The sequence below is a fragment of the Etheostoma cragini genome, chromosome 4 (genome assembly GCF_013103735.1).
Source record: "Etheostoma cragini isolate CJK2018 chromosome 4, CSU_Ecrag_1.0, whole genome shotgun sequence".
Lineage (NCBI taxonomy): Eukaryota > Metazoa > Chordata > Actinopteri > Perciformes > Percidae > Etheostoma > Etheostoma cragini.
In genome coordinates, this window is record NC_048410.1 from 10,423,429 (window position 1) to 10,442,188 (window position 18,760).

Here is an 18,760-nt window from a genome sequence, read left to right on the forward strand (position 1 = left end):
CCCCCCCCCCCCCAAAAAAAGCAAATAGCAAACACTTTCTAAAAAAATAAATAATTTAATAATGAAAAAAAATTTAAATCACTGTTTAAATCCTTAAAGCTATAGTGCATAGTTTCTGTTGCCTCCCATGAGGAATTCTAAGTAATGACAACAATACTGTTGATGTGTCCACGTGATACAAGCCTTCTGTACCCTCTCTCCACAAGCAGAAGGAAAGAGGAGCTTAAAATGCTGCTGGAACCTGCTGGTTTAAAGTTAGGACTAACAAGCAAATTAGCAGTTAAGAAATAGATTGTGTAGCCTATTAACATTTTTATAATGCAAAAGACTTTCTCTTTTTTAACTGTATGCACTAAAGCTTTAATTCTTATTCAATTTATAAATTATAAAACCACATTCTTACCTTGTATTACACTTAAATCTCCCATTTGGTGTTATCATATAGATACTTGGTGGTTTAAAAGGAAATTCCCGAGGAAATATGAGTTTTCCGTGATAATATCCTCCTAAGAAAAATAGACATGACACCAAGTGTGAGAATAGGAATAAAGAAGAACAAAATTAAATAAAAACACAAACCAGAAAGTTCAGCAGGAATCAACTTGGCAACAATATGCCCATAATAGAAGCTACTAGAGTAGATGCATGTTTTACCTTCATATGGAGTTTTCTCAGGACCTCTGACTACATAGTGCCTAAGAAGACAGGAACGATTTGTGTTAGGGCTACATTTTCCACATGATAACAAAAATAACATATGTCATGTTATAACTTACTATATTTCAAAAAGAATTTTTGGTTAAATATCGATCCTGTAGACCTGCATTAATATGCTACTAATGGCCTAGAATTAAACTCTACTTCACTTTAGTGTTTCCTCTTCAAATTCTTTTTTTGCTAATCCCCCCCCCCCATTGTCAAACAATCCCTTCAACTGAGTTTCCTGGTTATTAAGATGCATATCATACAGCCGCAATGTCTCAAGGACCTTGATATATTTATTTTTAGATCGCATGAAGTCTATCAGCAGTTTATCTGTAGAGCATGGCTAGACATGAAAAATACTGAAAAACTTGAAATAGCAACAGAAGGAAAAACATAATTATACGCACGCCACATATTGGAGACATGCAAGGCTGTTATTCATTTTGCTAATGTGAAATCTCCGGCCAATCCAAAGACAAATGTAAATTATATGATGATTGTTAATTGTATCTGTTTTTAGTTCATTTCAGCCATTCAAGTATTGTTAACTGTTTTTATTATTGTTTTAAATCAGTTTGACTGGCTTTTTGTTTTGTTGTGCAAGGATTACTTTGTAAAGGAGGTTTCTGACGTCTACCTGACCTATCTGGTTCTTCATCTATCTATGACTATAGTCTATATTCACAATGTTTAATTTCCCGGATTGTTCAGGTGCCGCCAGAAATTCCCCTGGATGTGTGTCACCTTCTGCTTTCTTTGTGTTGGCATTTTAAACGCCGGTGGATTTAAGAAGACTATGGTTAACTGCTCGTCAGATCTCTGCAGGGTAAATCCAGACAGCTGTCCAATCGGAGTTTTCTGTTAACGACTAAAACAACCTTTGACCTTAAACGTTCCACCAAAACAAGTTCCTTTCTGAAGCTATTTTCCAAAGGCATCGTTGCAATTGGTTTAAAGAAATGCCAATAAACCAGAACAGGTTTTCAAATTGTTGTATAGAAATGTGACTAAAGGCCGTTGCACACTGAGTCCGAACTGTACCTCCAAAAATATCGTCCGTCATAAAAATAATCTATAGCAAACAGTTTGATGTGTTTTGACAAGAAAAAGGCATGAGCCTATCCAGAAATCTAGCACAAAGATGCTGGCAGAGTGCAACAGATTTCATAACTCAGATAGTCTGTCTACAGGTCAGATAGTAATATCCAGTAGGTTGATGATGAGGAGGAGGAGGAGGAGGAGGAGGTGGTGAAGAATGGAAGAGGGAAATATGAAACGCAGGGAGAAAAAAAGAGAGAAAGAGTGTAGTGATGGAGACAGGGAGCGAGGAAGCCGGGGGACCAAACGCAGGAAGACGCAGACAGAGAGGACACAAAGAGAGAGAGAGAGAAGCGAGGGATGAAAGGAGGGAGAAGAAATGGGAGGCAGAGCAAAAGCAGCATCACATTTTTTATCGTTTTTTCAAAGTTTTTCGTTGGGATTAATTAATACACAGTGTGCAAGAAATTTTTTAAAAGAGACATACAAAAAAATGCTTACAAAAATTTTGGAGTCAGTATTAAAGGAGCTTAACAGCAAGGAAAAATTTAAGGTTCAAAAATAGGATGCATAGGGTGCATTTATTCACACACACATACATACACAAACACATACATACACACATACACATACATATATATATATATATATATATACACACATACACATATATATATATATACACATATATATATATATACATATATATATACACACATACACATATATATACACATATATATATATACATACATATACATACATACATATATACACATACATACATATATACACATACATATATATATATATATACATACATACATATATATATACACATACATATATATATACACATACATATATATATACATATATATATATATACATACATATATATACATACATACATATATATATATATATATACATACATACACATATATATATATATACATACATATACATATACATACATATACATATATATATATATATATATATATATATACACACACACACACACACACACACACACATATATACTAGGTCATGTTTTCTAGCCCAAAAACCATTGCAATGACTTAGGTGTGTTGTCATCTGCATGAGTAAATACCTTCAACTGAATAAACTCACAAGTTGTGAAGGTATAATTATACAATTATAATTAAGGTGTAGCTAGCATGCGAATATAAATGAATGGCTGTTTGACAGGAGTGACAACAGGAAACCGTCAACTTTATTAAAAAGATTCTAATTAAATATTTTTGAAAGACATATTTTCTCCAGATGTTTTGAAAGAACACACCCAACCGTTGAACTGCTTCCTACTGAAAAAATAGTTTGTATCACAGAGTTAATAGTATGATGTCGGCACTACATCTGTATAGGCATGTTACTAGGGCTCCACAATTAATCACAATTGTATCAAAATCACAATATGAACGAATGCAATATCCAAAATGAACAATGAACAATCATTAACTCCTATTACGCAATTGCAATATCAGTCAAAATAATCGCAAAAAGATATTTTGCTTATAACGTGCAGGCCTACATGTTACTGTTGAATGTTTGTTACTGTTCACTGTTGTGGGCACAGCTGACGGTCTTAGAGATAGATGTACTGAAACGTACGTAGATAAACCAAAACCAGCACAAATACAGTGTAAAACATCCAGTATTCCCCCTCAGTGTGTGAATGTTTGTGAATCAGTTTTTAGCTGCCAGCATCTGTTTAATAATATATAATCCTATGGAGTAAACCATAGGATTATAATGTTTTCAAAAAGGTCATCTTTTTAAAGTTGAAAAAAGGTCAGGGGAACACACTTTGTTTTATGTAACGTTAGCAGCACTGCTCTTTCTCTCTCTCTCTGTTCTTTCTCTAGCTTGCTCCACCGCTTTGTTTTATCTAACATTAGCACCGCTCCACATAGCACTCCCGCTAGGATACTGTAGCAGCAACTTTTCTTGTCAAAAAAGACGCCAAGTGTGAACACAGCCTTAGAGCACTGAAATGCGATGTATTGTCTTGGTGATGATGATTCCTGGTTGTGGGCCTTGCCAGGATCTAGACCTTACCATTCTAGGATGTTGGAGGGTAGAGGTTCTGCACAGATGTAAGGCACAGGGTCTTTTTTTATCCTGAGGTAATCCTGCTTAAGTCGCTGCGTGGCTGTTGTTGGAGCTCTCTTATTCCCGTTGCTGTTCATCTGAGGATTTAGAGGACAAGCAAAAAATATCTTTACTGAAATGTATCTTAAAATGTGTTACTGATACACAGATGCACCCCTAGCAGGTTATACTCCCTTGCAATAGTAGGTCAAAGTGTGGTCTTTCTTTCCTGCAGATATGTCAACTCTGGTATGGTTCTGTGATCTGGGAGTTTAGCGTTTTCACAGTTTACGTCTGTTTTGTATTTGACTGATGGTATAGTGTTCAGCATGTGTGTCTTTAATAGGCTTTGTCTCATTTGTTGACACAATGTGGTGACACTTGAAAATACATAGAATAAATACTATTGATATCTGAAAAGTATATATTTTTTATTTTAGAAATAATTTTTTCTACAGTTACACAGACATCTTGATAAATCATTGGTAGGATATCCCGACAATGAGGATTTGTGTATAACATATTGTGATAAATCATATTGGACAGTGCAAAGCTTAAACTGAAGTTTCCAAAAGGTTACTACAGCTTTAAGTGGAGTAGATGAGAAAACTTATTGTTGATGGAGATTAGTGGGTGCTTGGTAAAACCCTGATGATGGTAACTAATTAGGGGTCACTTTAGCACAGTAATGCTGCAATGTAACCATCCCGGACCTAGATCCTATGACAACTGTTGACTAGGAGAACTGTGGAATATCTAGATCAGTGATTCCCAACGTGTGGTCATTCTGAAGACTAGTCCCTTAAGTTGTGAAATATATTTATTTATTTTAATCTGAGAGTGCCACTAACGACTAACTGACCAATCAATTTTTAAATCTAGAGTTAAAAAACAATAAAAAACAAGCTAGACTTAACCGCTGTCACACACTAGTCGGCGGCACATTCTAGCCACTTAAACTCCTGCTTGCATTCACTCCTACATTTTTGTTGCCTTTTGTTTTTTTTCATAGTCGACCTTTTGCATTTCTGGTTTGTGTAAGAATAGCATTATCAATTAGAGAATGCTTACTTCAGTAGGCCCGACATAACTGAAATTAGCCACTGACAAGTACCGTTTACATATCTGGGGAAATCGTTAATGATGAACCCTATAGTCTATAAAATGCCAAAAGATTTGCGAGCTGCTGCTCAAAATTTGACTTCATAAATCGATAGTCCCAAAAGCAGTCAATTTACAATGAAAGAAAAGGTATCTCATGATAGATAGACAAGCAGCAACAACTCATATTATCATTATTATAAGTAGTTGTATCCAGCAAATCCTTGTTCTTCACAAATGACACTGATTATTAATGTAAGCTGTTGAAAATTTTTCAAACAGCTGGTTGTAGAATCAGGTAAAAGTATCTCTTAACTAGCTAGGCTACCAGTGGGGAATTTAACTTCAGCAAAGCATCAATTACATTTAACAAGTTGTTCACCCATATGTTGCTTGGAATTGTAGAAGAATAATCTAAAATGTTGTCACATAAATAGCTATTTGGAAGCCACAAATTAATTTTAATATATGGCTATTTGTTCATATCCCTCGTAAAACTAACTTGACTGTGGCCCTTGCTCTACTTTATATCATTTTAACCATATCTTATTACTACATACATGTAGACTTGGCATGCCTAGTCAAGTAAAAAAAGTGCATTATTTAATTGTAAAACATAGTGGAGTTAAATTATTATCATTATTATTATTTAAAATGGAAATATGAAAGTCCTAGTATTTTGAAACACTACTGCTCGGTGTATGGACAACACTAAGTGGAATTAAATGTTCCGTTACGTTTACCTTCCCTTGCCTCTCAGCCAAAGCTTCTCTATCAGCCAACTGCTTACCCAGTGTAATTTACAATATAACGCTAATGAGTTGCACAGTAACTAGCTGTGGAGGAGGGTCTTGCAAAGCGAGACGTTGTACAGTAGTTAACTGTTAAAAGAATATCAGCGACGTCACTTCCTTATAAATAACAGGCTAAATTAGCTACTTAGCTATCGTTAACGCAGTTTATGTTAGCTTCGGCTAATCAGCTAACGTTCCATGACAATCTAGCTACATTACTGACATAATTTAACGTTATCAGGCTAACGTATACATCTGTTCAGTTAGCTAGCTAGCAATAGATTTAGACTTAGAAGTAGCTAATAAAGAGAAGTCTAAGTCTAACTCTATTGCTACCAAGCTAACCGAAAAGATCGATACGTTAGCTCGATATCAGACAGTTACCCAACCACCTAACGTTACTGTAAACAACAAACTGCTGATCAACTTCTAACTGCAGAAAGACACCATATATGACAGCCGATTTTTATTCATCACAGTGAATCAATACTGTACGACCAGGCAGGCTAAATAAAGCTAGCATGTACAACTGGTTTGTAGCTAAAGTCCTGTCAGTATGTACGTTATTATTATTATATGGTGAGTAACGTTACTGTGTTGGATACTAGCTAAAGGAAAGCTAATGTTAGCCAACGTAGGCCGGCCTACGTTGGTTAGCACAAACAGTTTTGTTACAACCAAGAGCTGACCCACACATCTCTTACATTTACAAACTAGACGGCAAAACGACATACCTCTCCAGAGAGTCCAGTAAAATAGGTCTTTGTGGCTGTACACGAAATAAGGCTGCTGTTTATGTTGTCAACCCCTAAACCGATAAGACGATGACACCAACGTAGCTTTAGCCAGCAGGAGGAAAAATGACGCTTCCGGTCTAATTCTTCTTCTTTGGGTTATGGCGGTTGAAAAATTACATAAAAAGCGCATCACTGTCACCAGCTGATCTGGAAAATATTTCCTAATTTTGATCTTTCGAACGATCATTTTGAAGTAATATCCTGCTGTTACCGTGGGAGATAAGTATTTATAGTTGTAATATACATACTTACATTTGTAGTCTTTTAATCGTCAATACACGCCTGACACATTGCAAGGCCACATGTGTCTACTGGGACCATGCCTCTCAGACTTCACAATCCGGGATGGAAAATTTATTTTCCTAGGATATGGAAGGCATGACCCGCTCTCTCCTTCTGATTGCCTGCTCTTTGGTCGGGGTTAGGGTAGCCTCGCATTGCCAGACCTACCTCCACAGCGCTGGGGAGGGGGAAGGCAGAGTAGACACATTTCGCCAGAACTGGAACCTATGGTAATTGTGAGGCAATTGTGTTGTCTTTATATTCCTCTTTTTTCTCTACCAATACATAAATACAGTTTTATTCAAAGTAGGCATAATGAGCATAAGACAACTGTGCCTGCCTAGAATTAACAACAAAACATTTTGGTAGAAATTGGATTATTTTAGCATTTTGCCTGAATTTATTATGTAAGAACTTTTTTCTTTCTGCAGAACTCCAAATAGATTAAGTATTTTGGCATATAACTAAAATCTGACAGACAGGAGAGATACAACAGGGAAATATTTATATATATTTATTCATTTTTTAAATTGTACATCATTGAATCAAGATGTATCAAATATGCAAGCAAAGCAACACAGTACAGAAAATAAGCACAGCAGAAACGTTGCAGTTCAAATCAATCGACTGGCATTTGTCTACCCGGAAGAGATTTTTGTGCTATTGCATCATTACCGTGATTCGGTCTAGGCTTTTTCTATGTCTAAAAAATTGACCAGGGTTATTTGGGCTTGGGCCTGGAGCTAGACATTACAGCTGGGCAATATGGGTAAAAATCAAATGTCAAGATATTTTTAACTAAATACATCAATGTCAACATTGCGGCAATATTGTAAGGTTGCCTAATGGTGATTTTTCAAATTATTTACATATTTACAATGAGAATTTTGATAAATAATCATCAGTAATAGGGATATAATGACTAAGTGGGTAACAGTTTTATAAATAATAAAACTGTCTGGTAAGTTCAGAAAACGACATTACTTTGCTGTAATGTAACCTTCAAAACCAGAAAAATACAACACTTGTGTCATGTTACTATATTACGATATCCAAAATCTAAGACGATACCTACAACACCTGTGCAAAGGAACCGTTTGAACCATATAACATTTTAACATGACAAGGTCTATCATGACCTTGACTAAACATTATTACAAGAGCAACTGAGAGAAATTACAAGCCTGTTATGAAATAGCTTCACAGGGACTGTACTCCATATTCAGACAAATAAAGTGGTTTGGAATGGCCTCAACATGGATCTCACGGACTGTTCCTATCTCGTCAATACTGAAACTCACTGCTGGGCCGGCTAACAAAATAAAGAACAGACAAGCTCGGATTAAAACACACAGAGTGAGTGTGACTTGATTGTCTGCTCAGGACGCCATGACTCCACTATGTCTTTACAGAGCAAATATTTGTCTACTTTTATAGTAATGCTCTGAATATTGAGTACAGCCTATTTAACTGCCTGTAGGGCTTTGATCTTTTGTATACACCTGCAGCACTCACTCCCCAGCATCAAAGCGTCCTTGTAAGGGCATGTGGCTGCCTCCCTCTCCGAAGAGACTGAAACGTGGTCAGTGGTCACTGTGGCTTCTTGCAACGACTGAACTGTATACTCCTTCTCCTCAACTTCTTGGGCTGGAGAGATGCGAGGAGAGAAAACTCGCGAAAGACACCAACATTGGAGATGTCACCTGGAACAGGGAATACTAAAGTCAAATAGTGGCGGGTGGGGGTGGGGGGGCTTTGTCCCACTGCAGGGCACTGTGGAGACTGCAGTGACCAATCTACTGATTTTTGCTTACCTTTAACACCAGTGAGTAACACACCCACACTTGTTTAATGACAACATGACATAAAGGCAATAAGCCAGCAAATACAGAAATCTCCAATAACCACTTCTCACCATTCATGAAGAAAAATAAGCAGATACACCTCTTCATCAAAGAGCAAAGCCCCCATAAGCATGGCCTCAGATCGAGAGCAGTTTCTCAGTCTACGTCAGGGCTGTAGTCAAGTCCACCTTTGTCAAGTCCAAGACAAGTCCAAGACCAGGACTAGTCAAAACTAAATCAAGACTAAGTACAAAGAGGTCCAAGTCAAGACCCAGTCCAAATGAGAGACTGTCAATAAGGAGACAGGAAAAAAAAGAATCCTCTTTACAGCCACTTACTGTCGATAATTAATGTGATGTGAGAGACAGAAAATCTTCTATTTTAAGATGATAATCTTGCTTACACTATAGGATCAGATTAAGTCATACAGTATATATATATTACTTAAAATATACATCGGAAAAGTTCCCATTCTTGAACGTATTACATTAATATGTAATTTATATTACAAGTGCTCGCTGACATTGTGTCTGTGGCCAAAATGAAAAGGATTAACGGCTGATGATTAAGGTGGCCTACTGTATATTATGCAACCAGGTGACCAATCTCGACGCCCATTCTAGATGGATTTTTAATTCAACTAATACCTGTTTTCTGAACGAGCGTGCTTTATCAATGATTTTGTTTTGAAGGAGAAAGTTACTATAGAACAAACTCATATAGTGCTGGACTCGGTCAAGGTCAACTAGAATAGTTGGCGAGTCCAATGGCCAAGTCCAAGACAAGTCTGAATCCAAATACCAACGAGGCTAAGACGTGTCCCAGAAAACAAAAAAGCGTGTTAAGTCCGGACTCAAATACCACAGCCCTGACCTAGACAGCCATTCCTTCAGGTACTATAAATTACTCTTTTTTTCTATAAAGCGTCTTTTGTTTAACTAATTAAATGCTTCCCCTTCTAAATGGGAGTCTCGGTTAGTTTGCAGAACAGAAAATCCGGAACTTGCAGGGAAAGAGCGGTAAGCATCCTGTTCATTTCACTCTCACATACTCCTGGGTTCCTTTTTCCTTTCATACATAGTCAAGTCACAACCAAGTTATACCTGGATTTATGTGCTTAATATACTTAATCACATTTCATAATATGAAGTGTACTATACTTACCCATTGTCTTTGTATGTATACAGTTATTGTTTGAATTTTTTTTGGAGTATACACTACATATTTCCAAATGTACGTGAATGCTGCATTATAGCTGGCTTCTAGAAACAATACACATCTACAGAGGATTTCTGTGTACTGAATGGCTCAATGCTCTCCAGGAGACAAAGAAAAAATCCCAACATCAAGAAAGCTGCAAATATTTCTCCCTAGTGTGTGTGCAACAGAAAACCCACAGCCACCAGAGCAGAGAGAATCACAATATCACACTACTCCCTTAGTAAGACGGCCCAGGATGCTTCACTCACTCTATCCCGAACATCCTTAGGTTTAACTCTCCTGCTGCCCGTGGCAACCCCTGTGGTAACAAAAGCAATGATATGTCAGTCAGTGTTTACTTTCTCAAGTGGACATGTGCTGTTTGCTGGAAGGGTAAAGCGAGCAATTAGACATTTCTGGCATGTGACAAGAAAATCTCTTTGATGGTGTAACAATGTTTGTGAAATAACATGTTTTGCATATTGGAGACACTGAGTTATTCAAGGCATGTTGTTGCTTCTGCAGGCTAGAAACTGAGATACTGTTTGAAGCACATAAGACCCTAAAAACTGAAGCGATCTTTAAAAAGTGTAATGACATTGACCTGGCAGTCTGGAGATGTCCAAGTGTATACCTTGTTAATACTGTATTTGTTATCATGAAGGAAACCCTTGCTTTGAATAAGTCAAGTGCTACCCAAATGCTTGTTATAGACTAAAATACATACCACCCCAGATTGTCAAAAACAATAGCATTCTCCCAAGATCTGACAACATTTTACATAGCTATACTGTAATTCTTCAAATTCAAACAATATGCGTTTTGTCAGTTGATCATTAGAGCATCTATTTTCTGTAGACCTTTTCAAACAAATTGCTGCAATGTTGAGAGAATGTTATGCATAAGTGATGAGACAGGAAACAGAAATGAGAGCAACAAGCAGGAAGCAGGGTTAGTTCATCAAGAGTTTCTCAGATTTATTGTATGCATTTTGTTTTCTTTTTTCCCCTCAGTGCTTCTAAAGACAAGGAAGAACGTATTCCAAAGATATCCAAACGTCAGTGAACAGAAGAATGCCTCCAAGGTTGTTTTTGGAAAGAGAATAAAAAGAAAAACATAAAATAGATCAGACAGTCAGGATCTGTGATAGAATACAGAGAGGCAGGAAGTTGGCGTTAAGTTGAAAACACAAGTGTACTATTTACAGCAGGTATGCTTTGAACAGCACCTTTAACCACTCCTATTTCAATACACACAATAGACACAACATTTAATACTTCTAGAGCGAGGGCTCTGAACAGTTTGGTCACAGTAGCTTCACATCACCTGGTTCTACTTGTAGTACATTGAACTATTGCAGATCAGCACCTGCCATATCAAAATCTCTTCACCAACAGTGTTTCTACCACTCTGTCACTTCACAAAGCATGGCAAAACTGTGCTGAATCTACTCTGAACAGTTTCAGTTAAAAAGACAAGCATACAAAATGGTGATGTCATACAACAATGTCAGACACTTTCCCTTTAAAAAGTCTTTGGCAAAGGAAAATAAACCACAAAAAAAAGAAAGAAAAGAGGAATGAGGAAGTCACCACAGGTTTGGTCTGTGGATGGAAGAATGGCACAGAGGTGCGAAGACATTTCTGACACCAGAGGGGTTATGGTGGTACATGCTTATTTCACAGGACTGCACTGCACGGCGTGATCAAACCATAGGAAAATATTTTATCATGCTCAGAATGCAAACAATGCGTAATCTCCCGAAATCAATTCTGGCAAAGCATGCAGAGAATATGGCAAGCATTGGCCAGTGAGGGAAGACAGATATACAAGTCCTTTGACCCCAGAATTACCTAAACTGTTCTAAAGAAATGTGCTCCTTTATCTTACCAAAGATACTGTAACATGGATTAGTATTTACAACAAAAATAAAGGCGTCATGATTCACATTTGTTTGTTTTTTTAAGCAAGTGAACAGACAACCTGTTTAAGGGTGGGACGTAAAACCAGTTTTATATACTCCCTCACTTGCTGCTCTGCTTTGTCCACATATCACTGTAAGTCCTCATCTCCATCCTTAGTGATAGGTTGAATATTCTTTCTTTTTGTGTTCAAATGTATTTTCACCCTTCATATTGAATCTACTGTGGTCCATGAAGGGTAGCCATCGTCACATGGGAACTGATGTTCAGAGTGTTTCTTGTGAGGCCATATGCCTGAGGTCCTGAATGATTAGCTGTCACAGATACGGGAAAACATCTAGCTGAATAACAACTAGGTAATGTACACCTATGACCTGTGAAGGGGCCTCATATAGACATACCGGCCGCGGGTTCAACTCCGACCTGAAGCCCTTTGCTGCATGTAATCCCCCTCTCTCTCCCCTTTCATGGATGCATCTGTCCTGCGGAAATAAAGGCCTAAAATTTCCAAAAAATAAATAAATAACCTCACTGTTATGTTGATGTAATGATAAGGGTTTCTAGAGGAGAGGTCCCAGAAACTATAAAATGTATGTTCTCTCCTATGTTCAAAGAGAAGCCTCGGCATTGCATCTAATTGCATGTCAATTGTTCTTCCTTTCATGAAAGTATGTTCACTGTTTGAATGATGCTGCATTTAATCTAAAGTCATCGGACTCGTCATGTGTAAAGTTTGTAAAGTAAACAACAAATGACTGCAATTCATTTGAAAAATGGTGCACTGTAAGTTGAATTTCCACAGATAAACTACTAAAATCTCTTTCAGTGGTTTGTTTGAATGTTAACTATTACAGCAATGTAAGGCCGTTCCAAAGGGAAAGTGAATGTAAAATTTCTTTTATGAGTGCTAATACGTAATGTTATAAAAGACTAAAAGACTTCCTGTTGTGAATTCCATGTCCTGCTTCCAGATTAAAAATACAATCATTAACAGAAATGAAGACATAAACTGCACCCAAGAATGCATTGCACAGGTCCTCTGGGGTAGATAAACATAAATAAAAGACAGAAAGACAATAGAAAATAGATAGATGGACACTAACTTGACAAGACAAGAACAATGTAAAAACTTACCAAATGAAAAATTATAATATTCTGGGAAAAGTGCAGTTTTTTTAACATTACATAATGTATCATATCATATTATTTAACTGTCTCTCATTATTCTTTGACACACCATCGCTCGTATAATCTCCTGTCCACTCACTCACTCACTCACTCACTCATTCACTCACTCACTCACTCACTCAGTATCTTACAAAGCAGGCAAGGGTCTCTTCTCCACAAGCCATTCAGTATTTTTGTCACAGTTTTTCATTAGGTTTCCCTTCCCAATCCTTCTTTATACACAGTAAACTACCCTGCCTCTACTGCAGCTTGTCAGTTACTCTTTTTCTTTACGTAATGGAATACCATTTTTTCACCTCATGCCACAGCACATAGTTTAAAGATTACCCATATAACTTCTAAGTACATTTATTTACATCTCCAATTAAGAAGAGATGGGTAAGTAAGATGGTCCAGAAAGATATAAAGTGTAGGGGGGTTAATGCAGTGAGAGTCTTCAGAGGTAAGACCTGTTAGGCAACAGTAAAACCACACCCCCATACAACAGTTTACATTACATTATGATATATTGGAGGATAACCCTGTTAGCAAAACACCAAGAAGCAGATGTCATTTTTACCGTGTGTCATGTAGCTAGCATAGCGTGGGTGTTGCAGAGTAATGGCAAGCAGAAACATAGTGGTGATGCAGAAAAATGGATGTGGTGACTGTATTGTCAGTAGAGTTAAAAAGGTCCATCAGGGGCTCCCTATTACACAACGCACCCCCATATTGTTGCGCAAGTGGTACACTCCTCTCTCCTCAGACACCCCTAAGAAGTTGCCCGTAAGCCTAGATCTATGTAAGTAACAGACTTGTGATCGGTGTCTACGGGCAACTTAGTCTACACAATTATTTAGGTCCCCATTCAGGAGGAATATACTGTACGTATATATATATTTATATATATAGAGAGAGAGAGAAAGAGAGAGCACAAGCTTTGCTCCTGGATACAGAAGTAACCACTAGCACTCTTCTATGGTGAGGCAGATAAATTCCTGGATGCACTTTCTATACTGCTGCTCAGTGGGGCTGCTGCTGTGATATTGACCTGGTTGACCCAAGGGAGCCTCAGCCTCTCGCATCTCCTCATTCATCCGGGCAAGACGCAATCTGGAGGAGAGAAGAAAAAGACACAGGCAGAGGGAGACAATTGAAAGAACAGAGTATGGAAGTAGAAATGATACATGGGAGAGTAGAAGGACGAAAGGCAAGTGAGAAAGGAATAGGGAATGAAAATGAAAAGATTAAGATTTTTAAGTGGGATCAGACCGTGAGAATGGAAATGCGGTGAGGTGACAAAGACAAACCCCAATGGATGGATGGAGGGAGGGAAAGAGAGAGTAAAGACAACAATGAGGAATACAGTTTAGACAATTCACCATCAACCTTCATAATTAAAACATAATTAAATCCTATTTAACAACTTTAAGATCTTTAATTTTTAATGTCAAACTTTTGGGCTTTCAACCACATCTCAGTGGAAAGCTCCAGTTAGAATACTTTAAGTGAAAATTATTTCATTTTTAGTGCGTTCCAAGCAGTCAATGCTTTAGTGTGTGTTATTGCTGACATGCAATGTTAACTTTAATATCTGAATAACCAGAATATCAGATTTCCAATTTCACAACATGGGGTTAATCCTACAAAAGTCACTCGGGCCCCATTTGACTTAATTAAATTAAACTGTTTGCTGAATATTTTGTGGTGTTGGGGGTAGCTTGTTACTTATTGGAACAAAGGATAAGCTACTTATGATAAGCCAATGAGTTATTTCAACCAGCAATGTCAAAATGTTTATCAGCAAGTTGTTTATAATATCTTTGTCATAAAAAGCATAAGGATCACTCACAGGGTGACGATGTCTGCGTTGGCAGCCTGGACAGCGATGCTTAGGGGGTCATGACCCTGCTCATCCACCTCAGTCTGTGATGCTCCTCTCTTCAGGAACAAACACACCTGACTGTACGAAACAAGACGCAGACAGAAAAAAAGCATTGAATACAGAGAGACAGACCCCACCATATACACCGAGAGAGCTGAAATGTGAAAAAGATATTCTTTAATAGGAGAAAAGATGCATGTGGAATATATATCGGACAGATCAAGCGGGCAGATAAACTGATGGGTTTGGATGGATGCCTAGTTAGGAAAACTATCCATATTTTTGATCATGTGTTTGTCTTTCTACCCCGGGCTTTAGTCTCCAGTTACAGACATGCTTTCATGAGCAGTTTAAAAAAACTCAAAGATGTTTTAAAATCATTTTGTGGGGCCCCACTCTGTAAGTGAAAAAAGACTTTACACAAATGTACATTCTCAAAGAGAGCAGCACATACAGTATATCTTTTTTATTTTTGTGATGTGGAGTGAAGAGAGGACAATACATACACATACACACCTGGACTCACATAAATACCTGGACACTTACACTTGACTCGACACTGACACTTTGTGATAATTTATGGTAAATGTTTTTTTTTTATGTCTTTTTTATAGCCAAAAGGTTTTAATTGTACTGTTTTTACATTAGGTTATTACTGTTATCTTTATACTGTCTTCCTCTTTTTCTCTCTATACTGTATTCTTTTCGCTAAAAACGGATGCGTGAAATTTCAATTTCCTTGTGGTAGTCATCCCAAAAGGATTAATAAAGAGAAGTCTAAGTCTGAGTTGTCTAGTTGTGAATTGATGACGCTACACATGTTCCATTTATAAGAAAAGTAAGATCAAGAATTATGACCTGTGAAAAATTTGGCTATAAGCAGTTTCAGTAAGTGTTGCAGAGAAAAATGGTCACCTCATACACCTGAGGGGTTTCACTGAATATTTTTGAAAGGTTGATGCCTGCCTTTTATTTTCATTACATGTAAGCCGGAACTTTAATCATGAGTCACAAAGAAGCAGTAGGGGAAGAAGAGTCGTAAAAATGTCCTCCCACTTTGAGGCATTCCTTACCCAGTGTGTCCCAGGTAGGTGGCATGGTGCAGCGGGCCTCGGCCTCGCATATCCCTCTGGTTTACATCGGCTCCGTTCTGTAGCAGGAACTCACAAGCTATCAGAGAGCCCTGAGAGACAGAGTTGTTCATATGAGTTCATTTGCTATGAGAAGTCTAGTTATTGGAATTTTACCATTAGTGAAGCCAGTTAGTGCCTCTTTGTTTGTTTAGCATTTAACAGGTTTTGTTTTCCTCTACTCAAAGAGAGGGAGAGTCATCTAATTCCTAGCAGCAGCTATTATGTTCATGGATGTTTATGACTGTGTTGATGTTTACATAAAATCCGAGTCTGGCATCTTTATCACATTTTCAGTTTTTAACATTTAACCCAGTCCCAGTCATAAGGATGTAGTATCTTAACAATCTATATGGCAATTAAATCAAATAAAAGGTCCACTCTAAAGTACACTACACTTTGTGTTCACACCCTTCACACTTCCAGGTAAATCCAGATGATCTAACACGCTAAACAAACAGTCTCACCCCGACCACAGCCTGAATCAGTGGCGTTCTGCCCTCCTCCTCCTCACTTGCAGCGTGTACGTCCGCACCGTGTGCTAATGCCTCTGCCATGAGTGGCAGGTTGTGTAGATGGGAGGATCGATGGAGGAGCGCCCCAGGGTGAAGCTCTCTCGGGTCTTCGGAGTCTGAAGACACTTCCTGTTCAATCTCCACTTCCCCACTGGAGGACTCCTCTGACTCCTCCTCTGAGGGTAGGTAAGGTAAAAGGACAATGGCAATGGAAAGAAAGAGGAATTACTGTATGTTAACAGGAAGGTAGTGGTTTAATTTAGAGGAGGATATATCAGTGTTCTTTATGTTAATTGTTTAGGCTGCTCATGTCCTTTACACCATTCATGTCAACACACAATGCCAATTTTATGTAATATCAGAAACAAATTGCTAGATCCGCTAACAACTAACATTGATTGATTATTTCTGGTTTCTTATGATTTTTCCCAATAATATTGTCCCCAAGATAAGAAACTGTGCCCACTTTCACTGAACCAGAGAATATTTCAGGCTGTTTGAATGGACCTTCTCTTGGACCTCTTGGATAGATTGGACTGGATATCATATCCATGTCTTCTTTAATTAAGCCAACTTTTTTTAGGTAGGGCAGCAGTTGGTTTTACGTTTTGACATTAAATTATACATTAAATGTAAAACATAACACAAGCAAATGTAGCACAACGTAATTGCATTACTGATACATTACACAGTGATGGAAGGATATAGGAGCTTTTCCTCCAGTCGTAAATGGGTTTACTGTAACTGTTATTGACAACCGTTTTCTCCTTTACCATAAAACACAACACACATACCTTCTTCTGTGACACTGTCCACCACTGAGCCAAAAACCAGGATATCTGTGCTGCCATCAGTACTTCCTCCCAGACCGCTGTCGCTGCTAAGACCTGCGGGGCCAAGCATTGCCAAGCCACGGACACGTTAATTGTTACACAGCACAACTGGTAGGACTACGCACATAATAGAAACCATGTCAGAAATTGCAATTAAAACTTTATCAGTTTGTGAGTTCTTTTGTCACAGTGAGGAAATCTTACCTGCAATTTACTAAACATCTATAGTAATCTTGCAAGTTCAATGTGCCTGAATGTACTGTACTGTGTAGTAGACTTACTGCGAGGACCAGAGCCAGTGTCAAAGTAGGAAAATAATGAATCCAGCTCATCTGGACAGAACAGGGAGTCCCGGCGAAACTTTGCTGCAGCTGCTGCCAAAATTACAAAACATCACAACAAGATTTCAGTCTGTGCAGAGTGTAAAACTACACTCTGTAAACAAATTTCTTGTTTTTCATGAGCCTTGTGCTACTACAGAAAAAGTAATTTCTCTGCACTGACCTGCTGAGAGGTTTGCGGGTGAAGCGCTGCCCCGCTCGTAGCGATGGTATTTCCTGCGGGCCTTGTTGGGGACGCGAACAGAGCTGTTGTGTCGCCGGCACTTCTTCACCGTCCAGGGCCGGGACTTCCTTTCACCCTCCACCAAGGCCTCACTCCCACTTATTTTCTTCAGGAAGCGTTTCTCCACATACTTAGACTTGATCCAGGCCTCTTTTTCCTGTCTTAAAGTAGATGATCACAAACTGACAATTTTAGACAATTGAAGACATGACATACAGATAATTTGTTGTGAATTGGATTGAGTCAGGTAGTTAAAATAAGATGGTGGAAACTGAGAGACAGGTATTATCAGACACCATAAAGATAAGATTTAACCTAACTTATGAGTGGCATTAAACCAATAGAAAACAGCATTGTACAATGATATGCACAGTAGAAAATGGTTTTCTTTCCTTTTTACATAAATGCTCTTTCACTTTGCAAATTTTCCTCCTGGAGTAAAAGACTAACCTTGAATTAGACGGACCAGGTTTTTTTGCTCCCAGCTCCTCGCAGGCTCCCTCATAAATATGGTTGATCACAGTGTTCCCCAATTCACACATCAGCTAAACACGAGATAAGAAGGAAGAAGGACAAAGATGAAAGAAATTGTTTTGCAAAGCACTAAAGGAATAATAAACACATCTGCAATCTAGTGGGAGAGAGAAGAACCTGTAGGGAAATTGTGTTGGGGATACACACCTTAAGTAATTCTGGCTCCCATGAGTCTAACGTCAGTGAGCGCACTTTAGAGCAATGGACGCCTAAACTCCTGAAAGTAACAGGAAGAAAAAGAGATTATATTAAGAAAGTGTACGGAGAGTTTCTACCTAACTGCAAGATTTCAGCGCATTTTGATTCTTTCCCCTTTTATCACAACTGCATA

At 38.0% G+C, this 18,760-nt stretch overlaps 2 protein-coding genes across 7 annotated transcripts in view; both read right to left on the reverse strand.

Annotated features, from left to right (window-relative positions):
* The window catches only part of ube2j2 (ubiquitin-conjugating enzyme E2, J2 (UBC6 homolog, yeast)), a 9,249-nt gene extending 2,496 nt beyond the window's left edge, over positions 1 to 6,753 (reverse strand). The window contains exons 1-4 of the mRNA XM_034869509.1: positions 6,491 to 6,753; positions 3,829 to 3,959; positions 655 to 695; positions 403 to 506 (exon numbers count right to left, since the gene is read on the reverse strand). Of these exons, the coding sequence (XP_034725400.1) occupies positions 403 to 506; positions 655 to 695; positions 3,829 to 3,959 (276 nt within the window). The 5' untranslated portion in view covers positions 6,491 to 6,753. The remainder of the gene's footprint in view (positions 1 to 402; positions 507 to 654; positions 696 to 3,828; positions 3,960 to 6,490) is intronic.
* An 879-nt stretch (positions 6,754 to 7,632) lies between these two features.
* The window catches only part of LOC117943863 (arf-GAP with coiled-coil, ANK repeat and PH domain-containing protein 3-like), a 57,958-nt gene continuing 46,830 nt past the window's right edge, over positions 7,633 to 18,760 (reverse strand). The window contains exons 16-26 of one of the 6 annotated variants that reach the window (XM_034870264.1): positions 18,577 to 18,646; positions 18,346 to 18,440; positions 17,836 to 18,056; positions 17,613 to 17,702; positions 17,293 to 17,385; positions 16,451 to 16,674; positions 15,927 to 16,036; positions 14,821 to 14,931; positions 14,020 to 14,081; positions 10,149 to 10,198; positions 7,633 to 8,538 (exon numbers count right to left, since the gene is read on the reverse strand). In XM_034870264.1, coding sequence (XP_034726155.1) covers positions 8,470 to 8,538; positions 10,149 to 10,198; positions 14,020 to 14,081; positions 14,821 to 14,931; positions 15,927 to 16,036; positions 16,451 to 16,674; positions 17,293 to 17,385; positions 17,613 to 17,702; positions 17,836 to 18,056; positions 18,346 to 18,440; positions 18,577 to 18,646 — 1,195 coding nt within the window. In that variant the 3' untranslated portion in view covers positions 7,633 to 8,469. Of the gene's footprint in view, positions 8,539 to 10,148; positions 10,199 to 12,211; positions 14,082 to 14,820; positions 14,932 to 15,926; positions 16,037 to 16,450; positions 16,675 to 17,292; positions 17,395 to 17,612; positions 17,706 to 17,835; positions 18,057 to 18,345; positions 18,441 to 18,576; positions 18,647 to 18,760 lie in introns of those variants that run through there. The other 5 variants (XM_034870262.1, XM_034870263.1, XM_034870261.1 and 2 more) reach the window with 5 other exon arrangements.